The following is a 22861-nucleotide window of genomic DNA, read 5'->3' on the forward strand; positions in this document are numbered from 1 at the left end:
TTGGTACTCAGAAGGATATGCTTTAGGCAACTCTAATGCGGTTTCCCAAGGTATGAGCTCTTAATTGTTACGAAAAGGTTCTCCGTCTTCCGAATAATTAGATAAAAAAATTCAAAACTCGCTCCAAATTGCTTAAAAAATATCTCATTTCATAGATTTTGTATGAAATACTGATCTTTTACTAGTTTTTTCGCAAAGACAACTGTTTCAACTAGTAGTTGAATAGTTAATTTTTTAAGGCAAATTTTTCGGTTTTCATATGAAAATTGTAAATCAATGTAAAAATATAATTACAAATCGGAAATCTCATAGTTTTGTATTTGAAATTAACCTTCCCCTTACAATTTAGGAGCTACATGAGTTTCCTCGGGTTAAAAAATAGTATTTTTTCAACAACTTTTTTCTCATACAAAACATTAAATATTTTATTAGAATTTTTTATTGATAAAACCATACACTATTAAATTCTAAAATTTTTGTAAAAAATATTTTAAAATCGGCCATTGGCAGGATAACTCCTTAAAGCATCATCTAAAGGGTTAGTGTTTAGTTAAAACCATAACATAGAACTTGGACGAACGAAAAAAAACTGAAAATTGGAGTTTTATTTAATAGTAATCGAAAAAAATCCCTCATCCGAGGCTTTAAGAATTGTATCTCGAACACACAGGTCTAAAGTTTCATGAATATCGGTTGAGTAGTACTTGAGAAACCTGTTTTGTTTCCTTTTTATTGGAAATAAACATGCATATTCCAGTATTTCTAATTTGCAAAAAAGATATTGTCGATTAAATGGACGCTCTATTAAGCGGACAGAAAGGCTGGTTCATCAGTGTCTGTTTATGGAATATTTTACTGTATATATTTCTAAACATACGCATGTATTCACAATCCCCAAAAAAATATAATATAGTTGAACTTCCATAACTCAAACTTCTATAACTCGAACTCTTGAATTAGCAATTGAAGTCAAATTGCATACAATATTCCTGCCATAACTCGCTGTATTTTTGTGGATTATGTAACTGTAATTATCATTTTCAGTAAAATGCCACATCTTTAGGGTCATTTCCTCATTGTTAGTTTAGCAGCCATTTGTCAGTTAAGACCAAGATTTTAACCAAGATTCCTTCCTTGAATAGCTTGTTATATGAATATGAATAGTATAAAATGTATACCACAGCAACGCATGGCCAGATCCACTAGTATTTGTATAAAATTGAATTCTTTCAAAAATGCTGTTCAAACATTTTTTCCCAAAATTCACCGATAAAAAGTTATCCAATGTTAAAGATTCATTATTTTAAGCCATATTTTTGTTTTTTACTGAGTCTTATAACTCGCTAAGAAAAAATACCTTTACTAACATCCATCTTTCCTTCTTATTAATATTAAAGGCTCATAGTTGGAGAGAATATTTTCTACTAATTTTTCAAGGTATAAAGTGAAAAATATTGAATATTTGATCCATCCTAATATATGTATGTGTATAGATGTTAATATTTCTCTACATTAATGTGTATATAATGGAAGAACATACACATGTAAACACATAATTTATGCCTATTTTTGTATGCGCGACCCACCGTCCTGAACGTGTTAATGTGTATACAATGGAAGAACATACACATGTAAACACATAATTTACTCCTATTTTTGTATGAGTGTCTCCGCGACCTTTTCATGACTGTTTGTGTTTAATGGCTATGTGATCGATTAGTTTCATAAATGTGTGCTTGTAAATGTATTTACATATATTTGTGTATGTACCATATTTTCGAACATTCGCATATAATTATTTCTAATGCCATTTATATTAATTTTTAATGCCATATAAACTTCATTCTTTAATTCCACACACACATAGAGGCACATACATCTATTAATTTACTAAATTTTTATCTAAATTATATGCCATGTTGCATTTGAAGCGCATCTAATTAATATTATCGGCCATTAATTGCATAATTTATACGCATTTGCAACATATTTAATGTTTCTGCAATTGCAACACGTATATATACACACAGATATATATATACACATACATATATACATAACTAATGACCATAGCGCTGCAATTAATATTAATAACAAATTATAGCAGCGCAACGGATGATCAACGGAAAGTTTGGCGGAAGGGAAAAAATAAATTAAACAACAACAACAACAAAACTAAATGAAACGTTTGGTACCTTTGCACCGAAGCTACAATACCACCCACAAATAAAAAAGTTTTCCATACAAGATCTTCATGTTGAACGATCAGTTTGTATGCCAACTATATGTTAGAGTGAGTCGATCTGAAAACTTTCTTCAGATATTTTAGAGTTGCTTTGCATAAAGATATCTTATGATGTATAAAAATTTACCTTAATTGAACTTGACTTTGATTGATGAGTTCCCATGACAGCTATATGATATAGTAGTCCGATCTAAACAATATATTCGCAGAATGTACCGTTATATTGGACTATAAGCCACGCCAAATTTGGTTCAGATATCTTGGCAAACAAAACAGTTTTTCATACAAGGACATAATTTTGATGGTTCAGTTTGTATGACCGCTGTATGCTATAGTGGTCCGATATAAACAATTTCTTCGGAGAATGTAGTGCTATTTTTAAAAATGAACCATGCATAATTTGGTGTAGATATACTTTCAAATAAAAATTTTTCCGTACAATAACTTGATTTTGACCGTTCAGCTATTAAATTCGGTGAAGTAAAAAAAAGTTAAAGCAAAAATTAATGAAAATAATAAATAAATTCGCTATATTTTGAAGTTTTTGTATAAAAAAGGGAAGAATGCCATGCAAGCCACCAATGCAACTTGTAAAGTTTACGGAGACGATGCGTATAGCACAAGAATGGTTTCGTTCTGGAAATTTCGAAGTGAAAGATGCACCTCGCTCTGGTCGACCTTTTGTTGAAAAAGTCGATAAAATTATGAAAAAAATTTACCAGAATCGTCATGAACCGAATTAGCGTCCGCGATTCCTGCTGAAACTAAACGAAATCCAACCATTTCTGAAGTGAATGGTAACGGAAGTCGAAAAGTGGATCAAATACGACAATAAAATGCTCGTAAAGCCAGGATTGATGCTTCGAAAGGTTATGCTGAGCTTATGGAAGGATTGGAAAGGAATCATCCACTATGAGCTGTTTCACTAGAAAGATTGGTTTTACATTTTACTGTCAACAAGCAATCGAAAAAAAGCGGCCAGAACTGATCAACAGAAAGGGCTTCGTCTTCCAGCATGACACCGCTAGACCACACACATCTTAATGACTCGGCAAAAACTGAGAGAGCTTGCCTGGAAAGTTTTGATGCATCCACCGTATAGCCCTAACCACGGACTCCCATTTGTTTCGGTCAATGCAGAAAACCCTTAATGGAGTAAAGTTGACTTCAAGAGAAGCCTGTGCAAATTACTTTTCACCGTTTTTCGCCGAAAAACCAGAAAAATTTTACACTGATGGAGTAATGTCTCTAGTGGACAAATGGCAAAAAGTGGTCGACCAAAATGGTGTATATATATTTGGTTCATTAAATTTCATTATGAACATAAAAAAAAGAAATAAGCTGAAGTTTGAATGGAAATACGAAAAGTCTTTTTCGACTACCTAATATTTATAAATATACGTATTTTATAGTGTCCGACGTATGCTTCAGAACAAATTTAATATACCCTGTTCAGGGTATAAAAATATATTACGCATAAGCCTATTTATTTTTACACACATAGAGACCTTTCAACCTGTGCATGTGGCTAATAACAATGCTTTTTGCTTTTTTCGTGTTGTTGTAAATAATAAATGTGTAAACAAAGATTTGTAGCGCATAATTTAAACTTTAATGCCATGATACAAACACATATGTATGTACTCACACACGCGCCACATTTAATTACAAATTTCACGCTTGTTTTTGTGTTTTTGTTTTGTTTTTATTTTCGCCAAAATCTCATTTACATTCCTGATTATCGCTAGCATACTGACAGGCGCATTGCCTAGCTTATTTATCGTTAGCAATTAATATGAATTACAAACAATTTAATAGTTTTATAACACACACAAAAACATATGTATATACTATATTGATACACATAAATATATATGTTTGTTTTTAAAAACTTCTTGTGCATTTGTAGTTGCCACCTGTCCATTTTTTTCTTGGTTAAATTAATGTAACACTATTGTTTTTTATTAGTTTGCTCGCCGCACTCAGCTTTGTTTGACAATCTCATTATTAGCTGAGTTGCGTTAATTAAAAGGCGGATTTTGCCAACAACTTTTGAACATTTTTTTTCAGTGTGCTCTTATGCATATGAATGTTTGTGTGCTTGTGTCGGCGTTTGCTTGTTGACACTGCATAAATAAGCGTTTAATTAAATTTTAAAATTTTCAGCTTAGGCGCAAAAACAATTTTACAGAATCCGCTTTTTTGCTTAGATTTGCTATTTATTCGTTTGTTGTTGGCACACGCCATATGCCCTTTATCTGTAGTGTCAAACGCACTTGCCACCAATTTTGAATGTAGTTACCCACTCATAGGTACGCTATTAAGTTAAATAAATAGGCTATTTGCTATTGGCGTTTGTTAAGGATATTAATATTATGTGGCCTCTTTAGTGTTTGTTGTAATTCTAAAATCATTGTTTTTTGTGGATTCTTTCATCTGCCAAATTGGTTTAAGGTAAATAAAGCATAATCATTTGAGATGAATATTTGTTATAACGGTATATAACAATAAACAGTAGTATTGTACGATTATAACTTTTACAAGGGTTGCCACCTGTATTGAACTGGAAAAGAAAAATTCTAATTATTATTTCAATCCAATTAAACATTTTAAGTTATTTATTAAATTTTTATTACAAAGTTTTATTATAAGGAGTTGCCACCTATCTAATTTTTTTTTAGTTTTTTTCTATAACTATCCAATAGAACATTTTAAAAAAAATTTGTAACTGTTGCCTAATAAGAAACTTTGAATATTTCTATCCAAATAGACATTCTTATATATTTTGTAAAATTGTATGAAAAAATTGTGTTATAAGAAGTTGCCACCTAAATTAATTTTTTTAGTTTGAAAATAAAAGTTTTCAATATTGCCTGCATTATAACAATATATATATGTAATAAACTCTAAATACTAATTAATCGAGTCCAGATTAAAATGATGTTGCCACCTTTTTAATAAAAATTTTATATTTTATAACAAAAGTGGTTGTCAAGTTTCATTTCAAAATAATAAAAACGAAAAAATATTATTATATTACATACAAAAAGGTTGCCACCTGTACTGAAATAAAAATAAAACTGTAGGAAGTTATTTACCAACATATATTTTACAAAGTATTATGAGAAGAAGTTGCCACCTAACTTATTTTTTTTTTAGTTTGAAAATAAGAGTTTCCAATATTGTATGCATTATAACAATAAAAAAAAAACATTAAATGCTTTTAAGTCGAGTCCAAATTAAAATGAAGTTGCCACCTTTTTAATGAAAATTTTATATTTAATAACAAAAGTTATTCTCAACTTTTAAAAATAATAATAATCACAAAATTATAAAAGGGAAAAATATCATAACATTCACAAAGGTTGCCAACTGGTTGAAATTAAAAAAATTCAAATGGTTTAATGTATTATAAAAAGGAGTTGCCACCTTTTCAATGAATTGTTCTCAACTTTCATTTAAAAATAAGAAAAAAAAATTATTATTAGATGCAAATATGTTGCCACCTGTATTGAAATAAAAAAATCCAATACTTAAAGAATTTATTTGGACGGTAAGCAAAACAACACATTTGCCAACATGTATTACAAAGTATTATAAAAATGAGCTGCCACCAAACTTAATTTTTTTTTTTGAATAAGAGTAATAATCAATTAATTATGGGTCTCAGTCAGAAGTTTAAGCTTAAACTTTAGAATGACTTTTGGTCTTTTGTTAACATTGAGTCTTGTTTTATCTTGCAGTGATAATCCTTTGAGCTTGAGATAAAATTTTAGTGTTCTCGATTTGTACTATAATTTAAGTTAGAGCTATAGATTTACAAATAAAGTTAGATTTAGAATTGTAGTTGGAGTAAGAGTTAGAGATAGAGTTAGAGTTAGAATTAGAATCAGAGTTGGAGCTAACTTTAGATTTAGTTAGGGTTAGAGTTAGAGTTGGAGTTAGAGTTAGAACTAGAGTTAGAGTTAGAGTTAAAGTCAGAGCTAAAGATAGAGTTAGAAATAAAGCTAGAATAAGAGTTTAGTTAGAATTAGAGTTAGAGTTTGGGTTAGAGTTAGAGTTAGAGTTATAGTTAGAGTTATAGTTAGAGTTAGTGTTAAAGTTAGTATTAGAGTTAGAGTTAGAGTTAAAGTTAGAATTATAATAAGAGTTAAATTTAAATTTAGTTAGGGTTAGAGTTAAATTTAGAGTTGGAGTTAGAGTTAAAGTTGGAACTATAGATAGAATTAGAAATAAAGTTAGAATAAGAATTGTAGTTTGAATTAGAGTTAGAATTAGGGTTAGAGTTAGAGTTGGAGTTAGAGTTAGAATTAGAGATAGAGTTAGAGTTAGAGTTAAAGTTAGAGTTAGAGTTAGAGTTAGAGTTAGAGTTAGAGTTAGAGTTAGAGTTAGAGTTAGAGTTAGAGTTAGAGTTAGAGTTAGAGTTAGAGTTAGAGTTAGAGCCAGAGTTACAGTTACAGTTAGAGTTGAAGTCAGACTTATAGTTAGTGTTTGATGAGTTAGTGAGATGATTGATATAATAATATTTTTTTTTTATAAAAACCACAATATATAGAATTTATTAACAAAAAAATATGGATATTAGACTAAACAAATTTTGCAACTGCATACCGCCCAAATATATGCAATCAATAACACACTTCTCTCTCTTTCTTTGCAGGAACACGAAAATATAGAGACACAACTCAAAATACCTCTAACGGTCTGCACGTGCACTCACACGTGCATATTTGTACTCATATGTTTTGCGGGCTATCGCAAAGTCGAGCGCACATAAAAGTAACTCATAAATATTATGTCTGGAAAACAATAAGCATTGGTGCAGAACGAACAAGAAACGACAGTCACAAGCACCAACAACTCGAACAGCTATCAAAGGTGAAAAAGCCAATAAAATGCCAAATTGTCGTTGCTACGAATTTCAAATGCAAAGCCGTTATATTTTGTGGCGGCCGTAAATTCAATCGGCAATATTTTTACGCTGCTCGCTTTGATAAAAATTTATCGGTCTACTTTTACTGCCGTGGCTGCATAAGCAGCGTCATTTATCCACCCACAGGCACGCACAAGTGCCAATAAACAAGGAATTTCAATTGAAAGCGAATATTCGGCGAAATGGCGATGCTAAAAATACGAAATGCGTGCATAAATTTAGATTGAGTGGACTTGCCCATATATTGAGACATAATTACGGCGAAAAATAGACACGAGTGCAAACAATTGAGCAGCGGCTAATAAGTGTTGTAGGAAAATATGTTCCATGAAGCTCGTAATTGAAGTGAGTTAGATAAATTTCATGCAAAGTGGCAAGCACATAAGTCATAACGAAATAAATCAAGCAAAACATATTTGTGATGCATTTTGGGTGAAATTGTTAGGCTGCAGTGTTCACAAATTGTTTAATTTAAGTGGAAAATAATAAAAATTCTATCTAGTGCATGAATAGTGTTTGGGAAAAAATAGTGCAAATATCAATGTGGACATTCGGAACTCGCTTCAGCATCACACATGCGTATTTGCAACGTTATGGAGGCGTGTTTGGTGGCTAATCATTTAATGTGAGTACCTTAACTGTAACTAAACATTTTCTTAATTCTAAGATATAGTAAACTTATGGGGCAGCGTTCATAGCAGTTAATCCACATATACATATTTACGTATAGTAAAGTACACTTCGAAAATCGTCTAAAATTTTACACTATCTAACTAAACCAAATTTACTTGAGTTAATCAACTAAATGAAGTAAACGCTCAATGTGACTTTGTCTGAAAATAGAGTTTTATTTTTAATGAGAAAGCATTTTTTAGTTTGAATTTCGGATTTGCTGATTTTAAATTGAAATTTCATTAAAGTTATGGTTTCAGTTCAACTCTACCTTTATGTATGATTTTGAGTACTGCTCTTAATATTAACTTGTGTTTGAATGCGGTTTTGAATGTGTTCAATAATTAAGTTGTCCTTTATTATGTTGCTCGGCTTGAATGAAGTTGTAAATTGAGCTTAGAAGTGAAATTATTTTTGAGTTTAACTTAAATTTAATTAAACTCTGAAATGAGTATGAGCGAGTTTATTCTTGAGCAAAATTCGTATTTTGAGTTTAAATTGAAGTTTGAGGAGTGAAAGTAAATTTTTTTACCTTTACTTTCGATTTACATTGAAGTTTCTGTTTGTATGTATTTGAGGTTGAATTTTATGTTTCAACTACCTTTGAGCTTAATTTCGTGCTTTGAAAATGGTTTTTTGACTAAGATTTTAATTTGAACTTAACTTTGAGTTAAAATTAGAGTTAGAGTAAAACTTTAAATTTAATTTTGAACTGACTCTAAGTTCTTATATCAGATCGAGTATAAGCGTTTCTTTAATTTAAGTAATACCAGTTCATGATCTAACGTCTTCGAAAAACTAAAAACACTCTGGCGGGTAATGCGTCGAGTACTCTCAGAGCTGGAATGTTTTTATCCATTCGGACGACATCGTTCTCACCCATCGTTCCACCCATCCATCGACTGCAGATTTATTTTCTCAAAAACTCGTAACTCGAGGCTGACATTGTTGTTAGTGTTAATACTGTTTCCAAAATATCTACGACTGTGAGGTTATGACTATCAACAGTGACGTGGGAGCTAAGTCGCAAGTGCAACGGCTGTTTGCTTGATGACAGGAGATGTTTCGTCTTACCCTCGATGACTACCAGATCAGATCCAATCAGTCCGCAAAAATTCGCAAAAAATACTTTTATCCTCTAATAAGCTCCCAAAATTGGATTTAGTATTAGTTGACTCCACCTATACCTTGGTTATGATCTATAAACAGTCTATATATGTACATCGAAATTAATTTTTTTTTTCGAATATTACACAATTCTCGTAATTTTCTTAAGGGCTCTGTATAATCAAAATTTGTTCACATTATTGTCCTTCAGACGTACCATTGTAATCCCAATATATTTAGAAATTGTCGTCCTCATTGCTTTCTTCTAAATAAGTCGACACCACTTATTATATACTTATTATTATTTAGTATTGAACCAGTAGTTCAGATTAAAAAAATTATCAAAATGTTTACTAGGTTGCGTTAGTACAGCAATTTTGCTAGTAAGAACTTGACTACTCGTTCGTCTAGCAGTCCTTTGGTTGGTTGGCTTACCACACCATACATCAAGAATATAACAGTGTTCATCGACGCTTGTTGCTGGCCAATTCCGAGTTACAAATCTAACTGGTTTTTTCATTATAAACTGTTTTACTGGATGTCGGTCAAGGTACTTGATCATGGGCTCATTCACTGAAAGAATTTCTTGAACAACTCGCTATTGGTTAGCTTTTTTTTGAATGATATTAAATATAGGTCTTACCTTAAACAAACCGTCAGTTGAAGAAGTGGCTGAACTGTTATCAACGAAATGCATTTTTTTTTATTTCTAAAAACATTTTTCATGCAATAAGTCGAAAAAGGTTCTAAGAAATAAAAGAAGAGCTATTGGAACACGAAGATCGTCATATATACTTTAATAAGCCCACTCTGTTGAAAGTTGGTGATAACCGATAAGAACAAAAAGTCTAAAAATTCTTTTATATCTTCGCTGTTTAGGGAAAAATTAAGTATTTTATTTCGATTGGCGTACATGACGCTAATTTGAACAATCACAATAATTTTCTCAAACAAATCCGTGGCGACCCAATTGTTATTATATTTAAAAAGCTGACTAGTCGTTCTGGAACCAAACAGTGTAATATTTCATGCTTTACCTAGATGCTACCCGTCTCTAATCTGGTTCGCAAAATCACCTTAATATCGACTCTTTTATATTTTAGCAAAGCATGCAAATGGTTCTTCATCACTTAAATTCCAATTGCCTCTATTGTCGTTATCTAAGATACAGGTATTGCTATTTGAAGTTGTGCTCTCGTTTGTGGACTGTCGGCGGTTATGGGTTAAGGTCAGTTTAGTTACTCATTGCCCCTGTCATGAAATTTCAGATATTCAAAGCTTACATTAATGAGGTAATGTAATCATTATTTCAATAATTCTCTTACTTCCACATTCGTAGCTTGTGCCGTAAATTTTTTTGTTGTGATACAAATTTTAAATTTTTAATAACACATTAAATATCTTGAGGCTTAAAAGTAGGCAACACATACTGTTATTGCAAATTCTCTTTGCCCAAAAGCATGCACTAAATACCAGCACAAATCAATTTGACATAAATGCCAATAATTTCGAAGTTCTAGTGAGTTTAATAGCGTGCTGCTTATGCCAAACAATGAAAACAAGGCTAACTACGCTGCAATCCAACAAAAAACGTTTCTGCTGCGCCTGTAGTTAGGCAGTCAAATTATGGTAATCAAAATTTTTTACCCAGAGAGGAATTTTTATTTTCACTTACACTTTTCACCAGTGCAATGATTGCAGAAAAATACGTATGTATGTCAAAATAGTTATAATTTCGTTTTTCGTAACCTACATTTAGGCGTAAAAGCGCGTGTCAACTTCTAATTGCCACGACGCAGTTACAATTGCATTCGTCGCATGTTCGCACAAGTAGTTTGGGTAACGGCACATTTTTCGTTGCGGTAATAACGGTAAGAAAATAACGTTATAACATGCAACGTACCACACACAAACACCCATACTTTTGGTGCGCCTTAAAATATGCATTGTTTGCGTTGAGTGCGGGCACAATATATCACAAGTGGAATTTACAAATCATTAATAAGCGTTGCAGGGTTCGCAACATTCCGGGCGCGCTATGTGCAGTGCACAGTCTTCAACCACTTCTACCGTTTTGTAGTTGTTTTTTCTTGAGCTAAAGCGATTTTGTTGCGGTAAATAGTTTGCGAAGCTTGTTTTGTTCGCCGACTGGTCGTTTAACTAAATCGATGTGCGTGATTTATTGAAATTCACTTAGCAGGCAATGCGCCAAAAAGTATGCCAATAAAACTTTTACCCTTAAGCGGTGAAAGTTTTCACAACAAAATATTGCCAAATCGATTTCGGCAGCAGCAACAATAAACGTTGCTGTGCGAAGCAGGGGAAGTGCGAGACAAATGAAAATAAAAAATTGTGCCAACATTTGTCTAGAAGGCGTGTCCGTCGGGTAGAGGCGCATATGAAAAAGTAATAACAAGTCGTCTGTTGCATGTCTGTAGCAGGCGCGTGGAACCGTAAAAAATGACGAAGCCTGTCACGCGCTAGCATACACACAGGCGCACGCTGCCATTTTCTGCATTTGTGTGTGTGTATGTAAATTGATTTGTGTCTGTGACTTTAAATTATATTAAAAATAATCAAAAATTTTCGTTGTAGCATTACAATTTTTTTTCTTCAGACAGTTTGTTTGCGTAACAGATTTTTTCCACGTCACATACTTTCAGGCGCAGTCACTTTTTAAGCTGTTTTGCATATTTTTTTCACTTTACTGTGGCATGGTATTAATTCGAAGCTTAAAAGTTTTTCGTACTCTTACTCGAGCTTAGAAACATTGGTTTGAGCATGAGGTGGTTTTTACGAAGACCGCCGAACTCGGCAGTGAAGAGTAAGTAGCATTAGCCAAGTTTTGTTTTAATTCTATCTATTTCTTGTTTCTGATCTCCATAATCTATATGTGTTCTTTCCTTATATCACTTCTTTAAGTGCTTAGATATTCTAAAACCGCTCATCGTTTTTACCATTAGATACGTTTCTCGGTGTTTTTGTGATCTTGAGAAATGGGCATGATACATATATAGTATTATAATCTGCTCTCTCGTTTTCCCGACGGTAAAACTTCTTGAAATGGTAATTGATTATCGGGATCCCGAAAGTATCAATCCCGAAATTCAACAATGAAGATATCCTCAATAATTGTTTATGCTACATACCTCCATTAATAATATCATTCTGAGTGTCATATAAGTATATAATCGGGATTTCGATAATACTGTACAGAAATCCCGAACTCAGCCAACTGGACATGAATTGCAAAATTTATGATTTTTCTGATTTAAATACTGAAATAGTGTTATAGGAGTCAATACATAGAAAACTGCCTGTAAGTTGGAATCCCGAAAGTATGAAATATCAAATCCCGAAATTCAATAATGATTATTGTTTCTAAAATTGCTTATGCTACATAAGTAAATTATTAATATTCCTCTCAGTCATACATATATTATTTACAATCGTATTCTGCAATAGTGAATTGAAATCCCAAACTCAACTTATTGATCATAGAATGAAAATTATTTGTATTCTGACTTATTTTCATGTACCTAATTATGAATATTCTCAAAAATAACCAAAATTCGGTATCTCGAAGTTTCAAAATTTTAATCACAAAATTTTCAAAAAAATCAAAGATAAAAAAAATCAAGAAAAAATTGAATAAGTACTAAAAATGTAAGACTGTGCGCCAGAATCGAAACCAAAATCGGGATCTCGTAAAATATCCCAAAATTCCGAACAGCAATTTTTTTGTTTTTTTTATAATAAATCTCTCTTTAGAATTGTTGTGCGGAATTGTAAAATAAAATCGAGATCCCGAAATTGGCAAACTTAAATCCCGAATTGAAAGTTATTGCCAAATATTCAAATTTGTCGTAAATTGCGTATTTCTCAATTATTTAAAAATTGAGATAAAAATCTGTATTTCGAAATTTGCAAAAAGCAATCCCGAAATCCCGAAACCAAATGTTTTCGAAATACTTCAATTTTGATTTTTATGTCCTTTCAGAATTGCTATCAAAAAAGCGAGATTGGTTAACAAAACAATCACAAATTTATGCATGTCACAAAATCTTAAAAATTTTTCGAGGGCTTCTATATAACTTTAAGAAATACATTAAAATATACAATCATACATACATATAAATGTATATGATAATGTGCGTTTAAGGCTTAACAAACAGAATGCATACTCTTTGAAACAACAACAACACAATAACGTTTTCCTCGAAAATAATAATGCGAGCTGCAAAGTCTAAGAAAAGTTTTCGCTCGTTTATCCTTTCGTTGTCTTCTGTAGTTAGCCATTTGCAGTCCTACTAAGGCTACAGGCGCTATGCTTTGGTGAATGAACTCACAATGTAAAGCTGGCGTTGCGACATTTAAAGAGCGGAAATTGAATTAAATTATCTGTCACTGTAGTGGACTTTAGTTTGCTGCCAACTGCTCCGCCTCTACTCCACAGCGCCCTGCCTAGTGGCTTGGGGCTCTCACATCCCTCTAATTGTTGTCAGGCAAATTGGCATTGCGGGCACGTCTTCGCCACCGCTTTCGCTAACCGCCCATTTATAGCGCCTCCGCTCTACTGGCTTTAAAAGTTTCCTTGTAGTCTTGTGCAGGCCCCGGCGCTTGGCCAATGTCTTCTTCCTTGTTATTATACTCATTATTTTGATTGTTGACAGTGTCCAAATGTTTGTAAGTTTGTAGTTTTTGTAGTTTTGTGTTCTTCTCGCCGTTTTGTTCTTTTTGCCATCACTTGCATTTTGTTTAAGCCACCCTTTTGTGGTTGTCGTTGTTGTTACTATTTGTTATGTCAACAATGGGATTACTAAATGAAATTAAGTGAAATTAGGCAGTTGTACACGTGGCCACAGCAACTTTTGTTCGAGTTTGGTTAATTTTATGTTGCTTTCTCAATTCGCTATTGTCTTCGAATGTGTTCTATACAGTTTTTTAAAGCATTTATGGAACAGTTCCTTAAATGAAATTTATAAAAAATTTAAAACACAGATTTTTCCATAGGAGACCAATAATATTTCCTCAAAAAAAGTAATATTTCTTTTGCGCCTAAAAGTACTATTTCAAAATTTTTTTACAAAAATATTAATTCTTTAAATTATAATTGAAAATAAATATCTCAGACGTCTTAAAGCGTTAGAAAAATAATTTTTTTTTAAGCCCAATATTTGTTTACAAAAATTATCACAATATTTTTTTCACTATTACTAAAATATATAATAATTCGGTCAAAACTAAATATTCAAACGTTTTATCCAAATTTTAAATATTAAATTTTCTTTCTTCTGACAAATATTAAATTATCACACTAAAATAAATAAAATCACGACATGTGTGCAAATGATATTAAGCCAATTTTAATACCAAACAAAATGGTTTTTATGCTAAAAAGAGCAGACACAGCAACGCAGCGGGAGCCGTGGACAAAAAAGGCTATTAAACTGTGAACAATTGGCGGTAAATTAGATTGTGGATAGCTTTGAGCGGCATATCGGCAAAAAGTGGACAGATAAATCAATGTAGATTTATAAATAAATAGTTTTAGTGGCCAAAAATAGCATAAACATTAAAATTTTTCAAGTAATACGTATTCAAAAGATTTTAATTTTTTTGTGTATGTGTTCAGAACAATTTTTTCGGTGATTGTATCGTAGCTTAGGATAAATAATTAATGAGATAATAGATGCCAACTTTGGTGGAGATGATTTGTCAAAAAAAAGATCCATACTAGAACTTGGATGTTTTTTTTTTTCAAATATCCAACTTTGAAAGCTTGGAGCACTTGTCATATGAGTTAGGTTAGGTTTAGTTAATCTGATAGGCCAATAAGCCACGCATGGACCAGTTTTAGCCTTTTGCGATACCAGATGGAGTTCATTTGCTAAGTCCAAGTGGAGTAGTCATCGTTTAGAATGCCTGCACTTGACGCGAATTTTAATAGACCCTGTGTTCCAACTATCGATACATGTTCCATTATATCATACCGTGGCGAACTCAAATACTTACTGCGTAGTCTGGCCAAAGCGGAACAAGTGCACAAGAGATGCTCCATTGTTTCGCTGGTGCCTTGGTCTAGACATTTTCTGCAGTCTTCTCGATCTATCAGCCCCATTCTGCGGGCGTGTGTTGCCACTTGTCACTTAAGTTGGACCGACAAATGTATCAGATCATTGATATGCGAGGAAAATCAAGATGTATTTCTGATAGCTAACTGAATTACTATTGTTAATAGTGATGTTTTTAGTGAACTCAACTTCGAAATTTAAAGGGAAATATTCAGATATTATAGGCTAACTTCGAAAAGTGGAGAATTTGAGTTTTCGCTATGTTACAGTCTCTCGAATTTTTTTTTATTCTTAGTATTGTGTACTAGAAAACTGATTTGAATAAAAAATTCTTTATAATAATTATTATTTTTATATATACAAATATAATGGACCAGGCTTCAGTCGTGAAAAAACCAGCCTTAATAAAAAATCTTGCCCTGGACGCTTTTTCAGTTGTTGATTTAAACTCTGTTCATGTTCAATATTACTTCTGTATTACTTTAACTGTTTGGCTAGCCGTAGTAGAAATAATTTCTCATATTTTATTATTTTAAATACATTATTGATAAAATTCTTAAGAGGTTACCGCAGTGTATAATTCACTGCTACATTTTTTTCAATTAAATTCATCAATATGTATATCTAATTAATATTCATATTCAATTATAAATTACATAATTTTTTTTTGAGTTGCCACACCCGTATATAACAAACGGTCAGAAAGCAATTATAGTTAATTTGCAAAATATTTTTTTAAGCATCAAATTTGTTGTAAAATTTGTATTTTAATTTATGTATTTATATTAATATGAAATATTGTAAAAAGGTTGCCAGATATATTTAATAGCATATTAATATCCCCAAGATTTTCAAGTAAACACAGTAATACTATGTCAATTCCAATTATGTTCATAATAAACCATAACTTCTTTTATTTTTTTAGAGTTGCCAAATGTATATATTACAAGTGGTTAAAACAATTACTAAAAGTTTACAATGTTGGTTCAAAAAATTGGAATAGAGCTTTTAATTTTTAAGGTAATTACAGTTTATATAAAATTTTATTTTATCTTTCAAATCTTAACAAGTTCTTAATAGTTTATAGATAAAAGTTTATTAGGTTGCCAGATTGTTTTAACATTATTGTTTTATTAAGGTTAACGACTCTATATTTACTCAGATTTTAAACCTGTGTATCTTATGGATATTATTATTATTTCTACTATTTTGAAATATATTATATTACAATAAATTATATATTGCATAGAGTTGCCAGCTAGGTTTTATCGTATAGTGTAAAAAAACTTAAAAATTTTTGTTTGTTAATTTTAAACCCACATTTCGATATTGCAAGTTAAAAATTAAATTTGGACAGAGTTGCCAGCTTTAGTAATTATTATAAGCATTTACTGTTTATATAAATTTCTTTCCTTTTTCATTTATGTATAAAGTTTTGAACTAGTCATATTTTTTTTTTTTGAGATAGTTCTAAAGAGGTTGCCAGATATGTTCAAAATGAATACTTTTGGGAAGAAAATCTATTTCATTTATTTTCATACTTGAAATATTTGTAGCTTAAACATATTGTTAAATATAAGTGGTGTAAGTCTTTGAGTTGCTATGTGGGTTCTTTGTACATGGTAAAAAAATTTAAATTTAAAAAAATATTCCTAATTTTCAAACTAATTTATTTTAGAAAACTTTTTGAACAACTTTCAAATTTAATTGAAATATGGTTTTCACCTTACTTTTTTCAGCAATTTTGAATTAATATAATCACAATATTTTGTTTTATAAGTATTGAACTAATAAAGTAATTTGTTGTAGGGTTGCCACTTTACCATTTTCATCACTTTTTTTAGTTTGTTAAAAGATACTAAAAAAGATAATAAAATTTCAAAAAGTAGTGGTGAATTGTAATTGTGTTTCTTTATAATACTCACCGAAATAACAATTGTTCGGCTTAAGAGGTTAAATTCACTTGAAAGTCAGAAAAACTGCATGTTTTTTTTTTTTTTACATTTATAGAATTTAAAATATGTACTTTAAAAAATGGATTCTCTGATCCTACAGCCGAGCTCCAGAAAGACAACCGAAAGCAAGTGCTTGGCGTTGAGGAGTATTTTAGTGCCTCAAACTGTCTCAATTTTAATGTTCCAAGCCAAATAGCCAAAACTTTGATGGCGGTTTTCAAAAACAGATATTTTGTGTGAAAAAAATACACTTTTGAGTAGTTTAAAAAATCAAAATAATTATGATATCAAAATTCCGTCGATTATCACCTGACAAATATATCTAAGAAGCTCATGTGGAAATATCAAGTCGATTGATGTAGCCATTTCAGGAAATTTTCCTCACCGACTCTGAAAACATATTTTCGACAGAAATGCATTTAAAACTTTATGTCTATGTTAAAAAGCTCTTGCAAATGCCAATTTCTGTAGCCGTATTATCCCGTTAAACACATCTATTATCTTCTAAAGTGCTTTAAATATTGCGCCACTGCACCTTTTGTCTACCTGTCGCACATAAATTTTGGTTGATAATATTGAAAAATAGTGGCATTTTAAGCAAATTGTTGTTGGGGCTAAAGCATACCTTTGTATAGGACGGCACACACAACAAAACCACATATTAAGCATAAGTGAGCCCACATGCGGTTCACATGCACCACAAAATTTCTATTCTCATTTTTGTTGTTGTTATTGCGTATCTGTGTTGGGTGTCGCTAGTCACACTCAACTGAACCACAAGCGAATGAACGTAACGTTTAGCTTTGCTTTGCGCGCCTTTGTTTATGTATGTAAGCTCGAAAGCTTATATGTATATAAATATATATATGTACGATAATATATGTTGATATGCCGTTAGACCAGATTATTTGTAATATTATGCTAGCTATTGCAATAACTCTTGTGTGACATACACACACACGCATACATTTTTATATGCGAGTGGCAAAACAAGCGTAATGTAAATGCACATTTTACGCTTTCGCGCTGCCGGCATACAAAAAACAACAACAATGCCTGCTAGCAACAACACTAAGCGTACGCAAAACCTTGCTAACCCATAAATTCGACAGCACTTTGCCACAAAACACCGTTGCCAATGGTGCCACTAATAGGTGTCTACTTACATGTGTTCACTCATACACACACACTTACATGTATTCACCTGCCCGCACTTTTCGCCTCCTTTCCAAACAATTTCTACCTCTATTCCACCACTAGTCCACCTAACTCACCTCTCTTTGCGGTTAAACTTTAATGCATTAATGTAGTTGCCGGAGAATTTATATGTGCTACAGCCACACTCATGCCGCATGCCACTTGTGTGTCGGTGTGTGAGTATGTTGTGCCATTTGTGTAGTACGCTTGCCATTTGTATTACCACTAACTCCCTTGGAAACAATTGTTATGCGTCTCTTTATTTGTTTTATCCTTTAATTTTCGTAATTCGACCAATCTACAATTATTTGGCTTTAATTGGATTACATTGTTGCATATTGTTGCCCACCACAATGCACAGTTATTTTTGGCATGACAATTGAATAGTCGGCGTTAGGCTGAATATACCTTTATTTGTGTAGGCAAATTTAATACAATGAATGTGGCACATTTGTATAGCTACTTTCGGCTATGCAATAGTTTCCAGCCTCATAGTCGCCACTACCTGCTACATAGTAAGCACTTTGAAATATAAAGAGAGAGAGAGCGAGAGAGTTCACTCGAATTTGTGGTCCAGCTAGCGCTTTGCTTTCAAAAATCATTTTCCAAATACTTCTTGCGACAGCTATATTAAACCGGCTACAAGAAACTCTATAGTTGTTCACTTTTCATGTATTAAGAGTAAAAATATCACGACGAAAGTCTTATAACGTATTTGGTTTATGAATCGAGCGAAGAATTCGCTTCTAAATTTTTCACTTAGTCTACAGTATCGGTGTTCTGATCGCGTGTGTTGGTTCTCAATAAGATAAATAGATATTTATTTCTACTGATTTCAAGCATGAACATTTTATTAAAAGCTTGAAAAATCTTTCGACTTTCCTTATATATACATAATCTAAATATAGTACTAAATACCTCTGCTCGTTTTATTTTATCCAACAGAGAATTAAATAATTACAAGCCAGCAAATTATTTATTTAAATCTATGAACATTAATGCGTACAGACTAGTATAAAATTAAGATTTAAATTAGAATTCTAAAATAATAAAACTACAATGAAAGAAATAGATAACTTCAACTAAAAACCCGAATTAAAGGTGTTAATGAAGGAATCCCTAGAGCGAAAAAAATCAAGAATGAAATCGGAAATCAAGTTAAACTCACGCTTAGCACGCTTGAGAGAAGCGTAATCCTAAAATTTTGTATTCTCCTTTTTAAAATCAAATGGGGAAATAGATCTGACACAACGCTGAGGAGTATTGCAACTAATTTTTTTCTACTAAATAAGGACAGTTCATCCAATAATTCAATCGAAATCAAATGAAAGCCGGAGAATGGACCATCGATCTTCAGTGATTTAAGATGTAAAAGCAATAAAAGATGGTATTGGGTCAACAAACTTTAAGGAGCCGAGGGCAAATTTATGAAAAAAATTTTGAACGCGTTCAATCTTATTAATGGACAATAGCAATATGGTCACCAAATGAATACTGTATACTCCACGATAGAGCGAACAAAAGATGTATACAATAGTTTTAACGTACATATAGGGGTCGGAAAAATTGGGCGCGTTTCGACGGACAAAGACAAGCACAGAGAACAATTTAGAAGCGATATAGTTGATGTGATTAATGAAAAAAAATCTATTGTCAAAGATTACCCTAAATGAAAGAACTGGTTGACACCCCATCGATAATAACAACACATCGTCTATTGTGCAAATATAACTTGATCTACCGCAAGAAGACGGTGTGGAAACCTAAATACAATAATTTTCTAATTAAAAAGTAATTAATTTTTAACAGAACACTCAACATTTCCCAAAATAGCAGAAAATTTAGTTTAGAAATAGGCCTGTAAGTGCAGACTACATCTTTTCTACCACATTTAATGATTGCCAATTTCTAGTCTAAAAAAAAAAGAGTACATGGACTTATTGAAGAGAAGCATGACAGGGTATCATAAGGCAGAACAATTTTTTATAAGTACAGGCAGCCCATCCAGATCTAATTTGAAAGAAGGCTTAATATCACAAATAGTCTTGGCAATATCAATTTGCGAAAAACACAGCGTGCATACTTGGCAACTGTGATTAAGTTATTTCTGTCGTGTTCGAATATATATTGGAAATAATTTTCGAAATTTGGCTCAATCAGGACAAGAATAACAGTACTGAGAAAGTAATATTCAGCACTCATTTATCGTTGTATGCTTTGTGCTTATGAACATGTAAAATAACAATTTATTCTAAAAGAGATCGTTTTACGTTATTTCAATACAAAATTTAGCAGCAATATCAACTCTCAAGCTAAAGCAGATATCACTTTACCGCTTTGAAAAAAATGTGGTACTTGGCATTCTTCTGACGCTTTTATGTTACACAATTTTAAGCCTGTCGACTCCTCCAGGTACCTGAAATTTTAAATTTAAATTTATAAACTTTTTATGTGCAATTAAATAATATAATTAAATAATAGCGATGAAGTTTCCAAATTTTCAGCACGAATTAATTATTATTCTTACTTTCTCAATAATTATTTGAAAATACAAATTTTTCCTTGAACTTTTTTTTTCGATGCACTCTTACTTAAGTCAAAACGTAAATGACTGCAAAGCTCACACACAAGTGGCGACTTTTTTAAAGAGTTTCAAACTTCCGAACTTTATAAAGAATATATCGGCCAATATGTGAGTTATCTTAATAATATTGAGAGAGCGCGTTTTCCTTATAAAAGTGCATATTTCAGCTTAGAGCGAATTAAATCAGGAGAAAACTTGCAAAATACTTCAAATAACTAAAAGACCTTTTGTATCTGAAGGTTCTTTCCTGGCTTCAAATCTTGCAAGTTGCAAAAATATACCCCAAACTTGGCATTTCTTTATTTGTTTAAATTTCCATTTATACTATAGCTTTTCAGTTTCGTGTTGTATTCTATACTGTGTTCTCAGCCTTAAGTAATGTTTTAATTTTTTATGAAAAAAACTAAATAGGAGTACCTACATTATTTTTTTTTTATTTATCCGTTTTTGGGGCTATTCATATACCACTTTACCATCCACCTCTCTTTTGTATTTTTGTAGAGTTTTAAATTAGATAAAACTAAACAAAAACATTTTTATGTCATCAGCGGAGTCCTCTTTAACTCTGCAGTGAACTGCACGTATTGAAGTAGAGAGCAACGTATTGAAGAAATAATAACTCGTTAGTCAAATTTATGGGTGTTACAATATATAATAAAAAAATATTTAAACTACCAAGAAAGGAAGCACTTTTTGTGCTGCAGGTCTTTTGCTATGATAAGTATTGGATAGTTGCAAAAGAAAAGTATATATATATATTCTTAAACACGAAGTACATGGTTTTCTAGACTTCAATGCCGTAGATTCAGCTACTTAAAGTAATTCGAAAAATTTTTGTAAAAGCGAAGATCCATACCACTTTCGCTATGAGTAAAATGCTAGCAGTGAAACGTACATCATCGAACAATTTTTTGGGTGGCAAAATGCTTAATTTTGTAGCTGTGAAGCCGCAAACACTCTATTTATTTTTTCAGTTATTAATGTTGATCAAACCAAATATCGCGGAAATCAAAATGTTAAGCCAAAATCCAGTGAATTATTGCGCTTGCACCTTCTATCTTTTACACATTTCCATTATCCATAAAAAAATATTATTTGCTCAGCAGCGGAAAATCGCGTAAATAATTTGATTTAAATTGACTTAAGTACAATTAAAAAATAGGTTCTTAATAAATGTTTTTGCTAACAAATATTGCATGAAGATAAAATGTTTTTGTCACAGCTCTTTTCAAATGGTGGGAATTTAGTAAATATATCGGATGTTTTTTATACATTTTTAAAATCTCATCGGTTCTTTATTTGAAACGTTAGATTGGTTCATTTACTTTTTGAAGATTTTGACAAGAAGGTTTTAGGTTGGTCCATTCGGAAATGTTACAAATAAAGAATATAAATAAAAGCGAGAATACCTTAACAAAAAATAGTCTAAAAAATGTATGGAAAAAAATATTTTAAAATGGCCATAGAATCGCGAGCTGTGTGACGCCATCTTGTTGAAAAAGAACCAAGTTCCAGTTCCGTTGGTAGGAAACGATAGCGATCGCCATTACCGTAACGGATCATCTAAAGTGGCAGACATTTTTACAAAAAAAACAGTTTTTTCCAGTTGATAATTATAACCCAGAACAGGAAATATTAAGTTTGTCACGAACATTTCCGAAGAAATTCGGGCAGAAGGAAAAAGTTGCCCAAAATTGGACTTTCCGAATGGACCACCTAAGACGCAGCCGCGGTCAAATTTAAATATATATCTTCAAAAAGTAAATGTCATGAACCAATATGTCAAGAACCGATGAGATTTTGCGAAAAAAAGTTTCAAGCTCTTAAAAATGATATATACATTTTTACTCCGAATAGGGTATCTTAATTTTGACAAGAAGTTTATCGGACCCACTAGGAAATGTTAGAAATAAAGAATATAAATAAATGATAAGCGAGAATACCTTAACAAAGAAATTCTAAAATTTTTGGGAAGAAATTTTTTTAAACTTGGCCATTGCGACGCCTTTTTGGTAGGAAAACTTTTTACAGGATCATCTAAAGTGAATAAAATGGCTGTTTCAATTAAAACGTTACTTAATTTGTCGGAACTGC

The 22861-nt window shown here is 31.7% G+C and overlaps 1 protein-coding gene across 2 annotated transcripts in view; it reads left to right on the top strand.

Annotated features, from left to right (window-relative positions):
- Positions 1-22861, top strand: part of LOC126753234 (chaoptin) — a 307991-nt gene that overhangs the window by 36085 nt on the left and 249045 nt on the right. For both annotated transcript variants that reach the window (XM_050464489.1, XM_050464490.1), the window contains exon 2: positions 6906-7803. In XM_050464489.1, coding sequence (XP_050320446.1) covers positions 7754-7803 — 50 coding nt within the window. In that variant the 5' untranslated portion in view covers positions 6906-7753. The remainder of the gene's footprint in view (positions 1-6905; positions 7804-22861) is intronic.

This window comes from Bactrocera neohumeralis, chromosome 3 (assembly GCF_024586455.1).
Source record: "Bactrocera neohumeralis isolate Rockhampton chromosome 3, APGP_CSIRO_Bneo_wtdbg2-racon-allhic-juicebox.fasta_v2, whole genome shotgun sequence".
In the NCBI taxonomy this organism is placed as follows: domain Eukaryota; kingdom Metazoa; phylum Arthropoda; class Insecta; order Diptera; family Tephritidae; genus Bactrocera; species Bactrocera neohumeralis.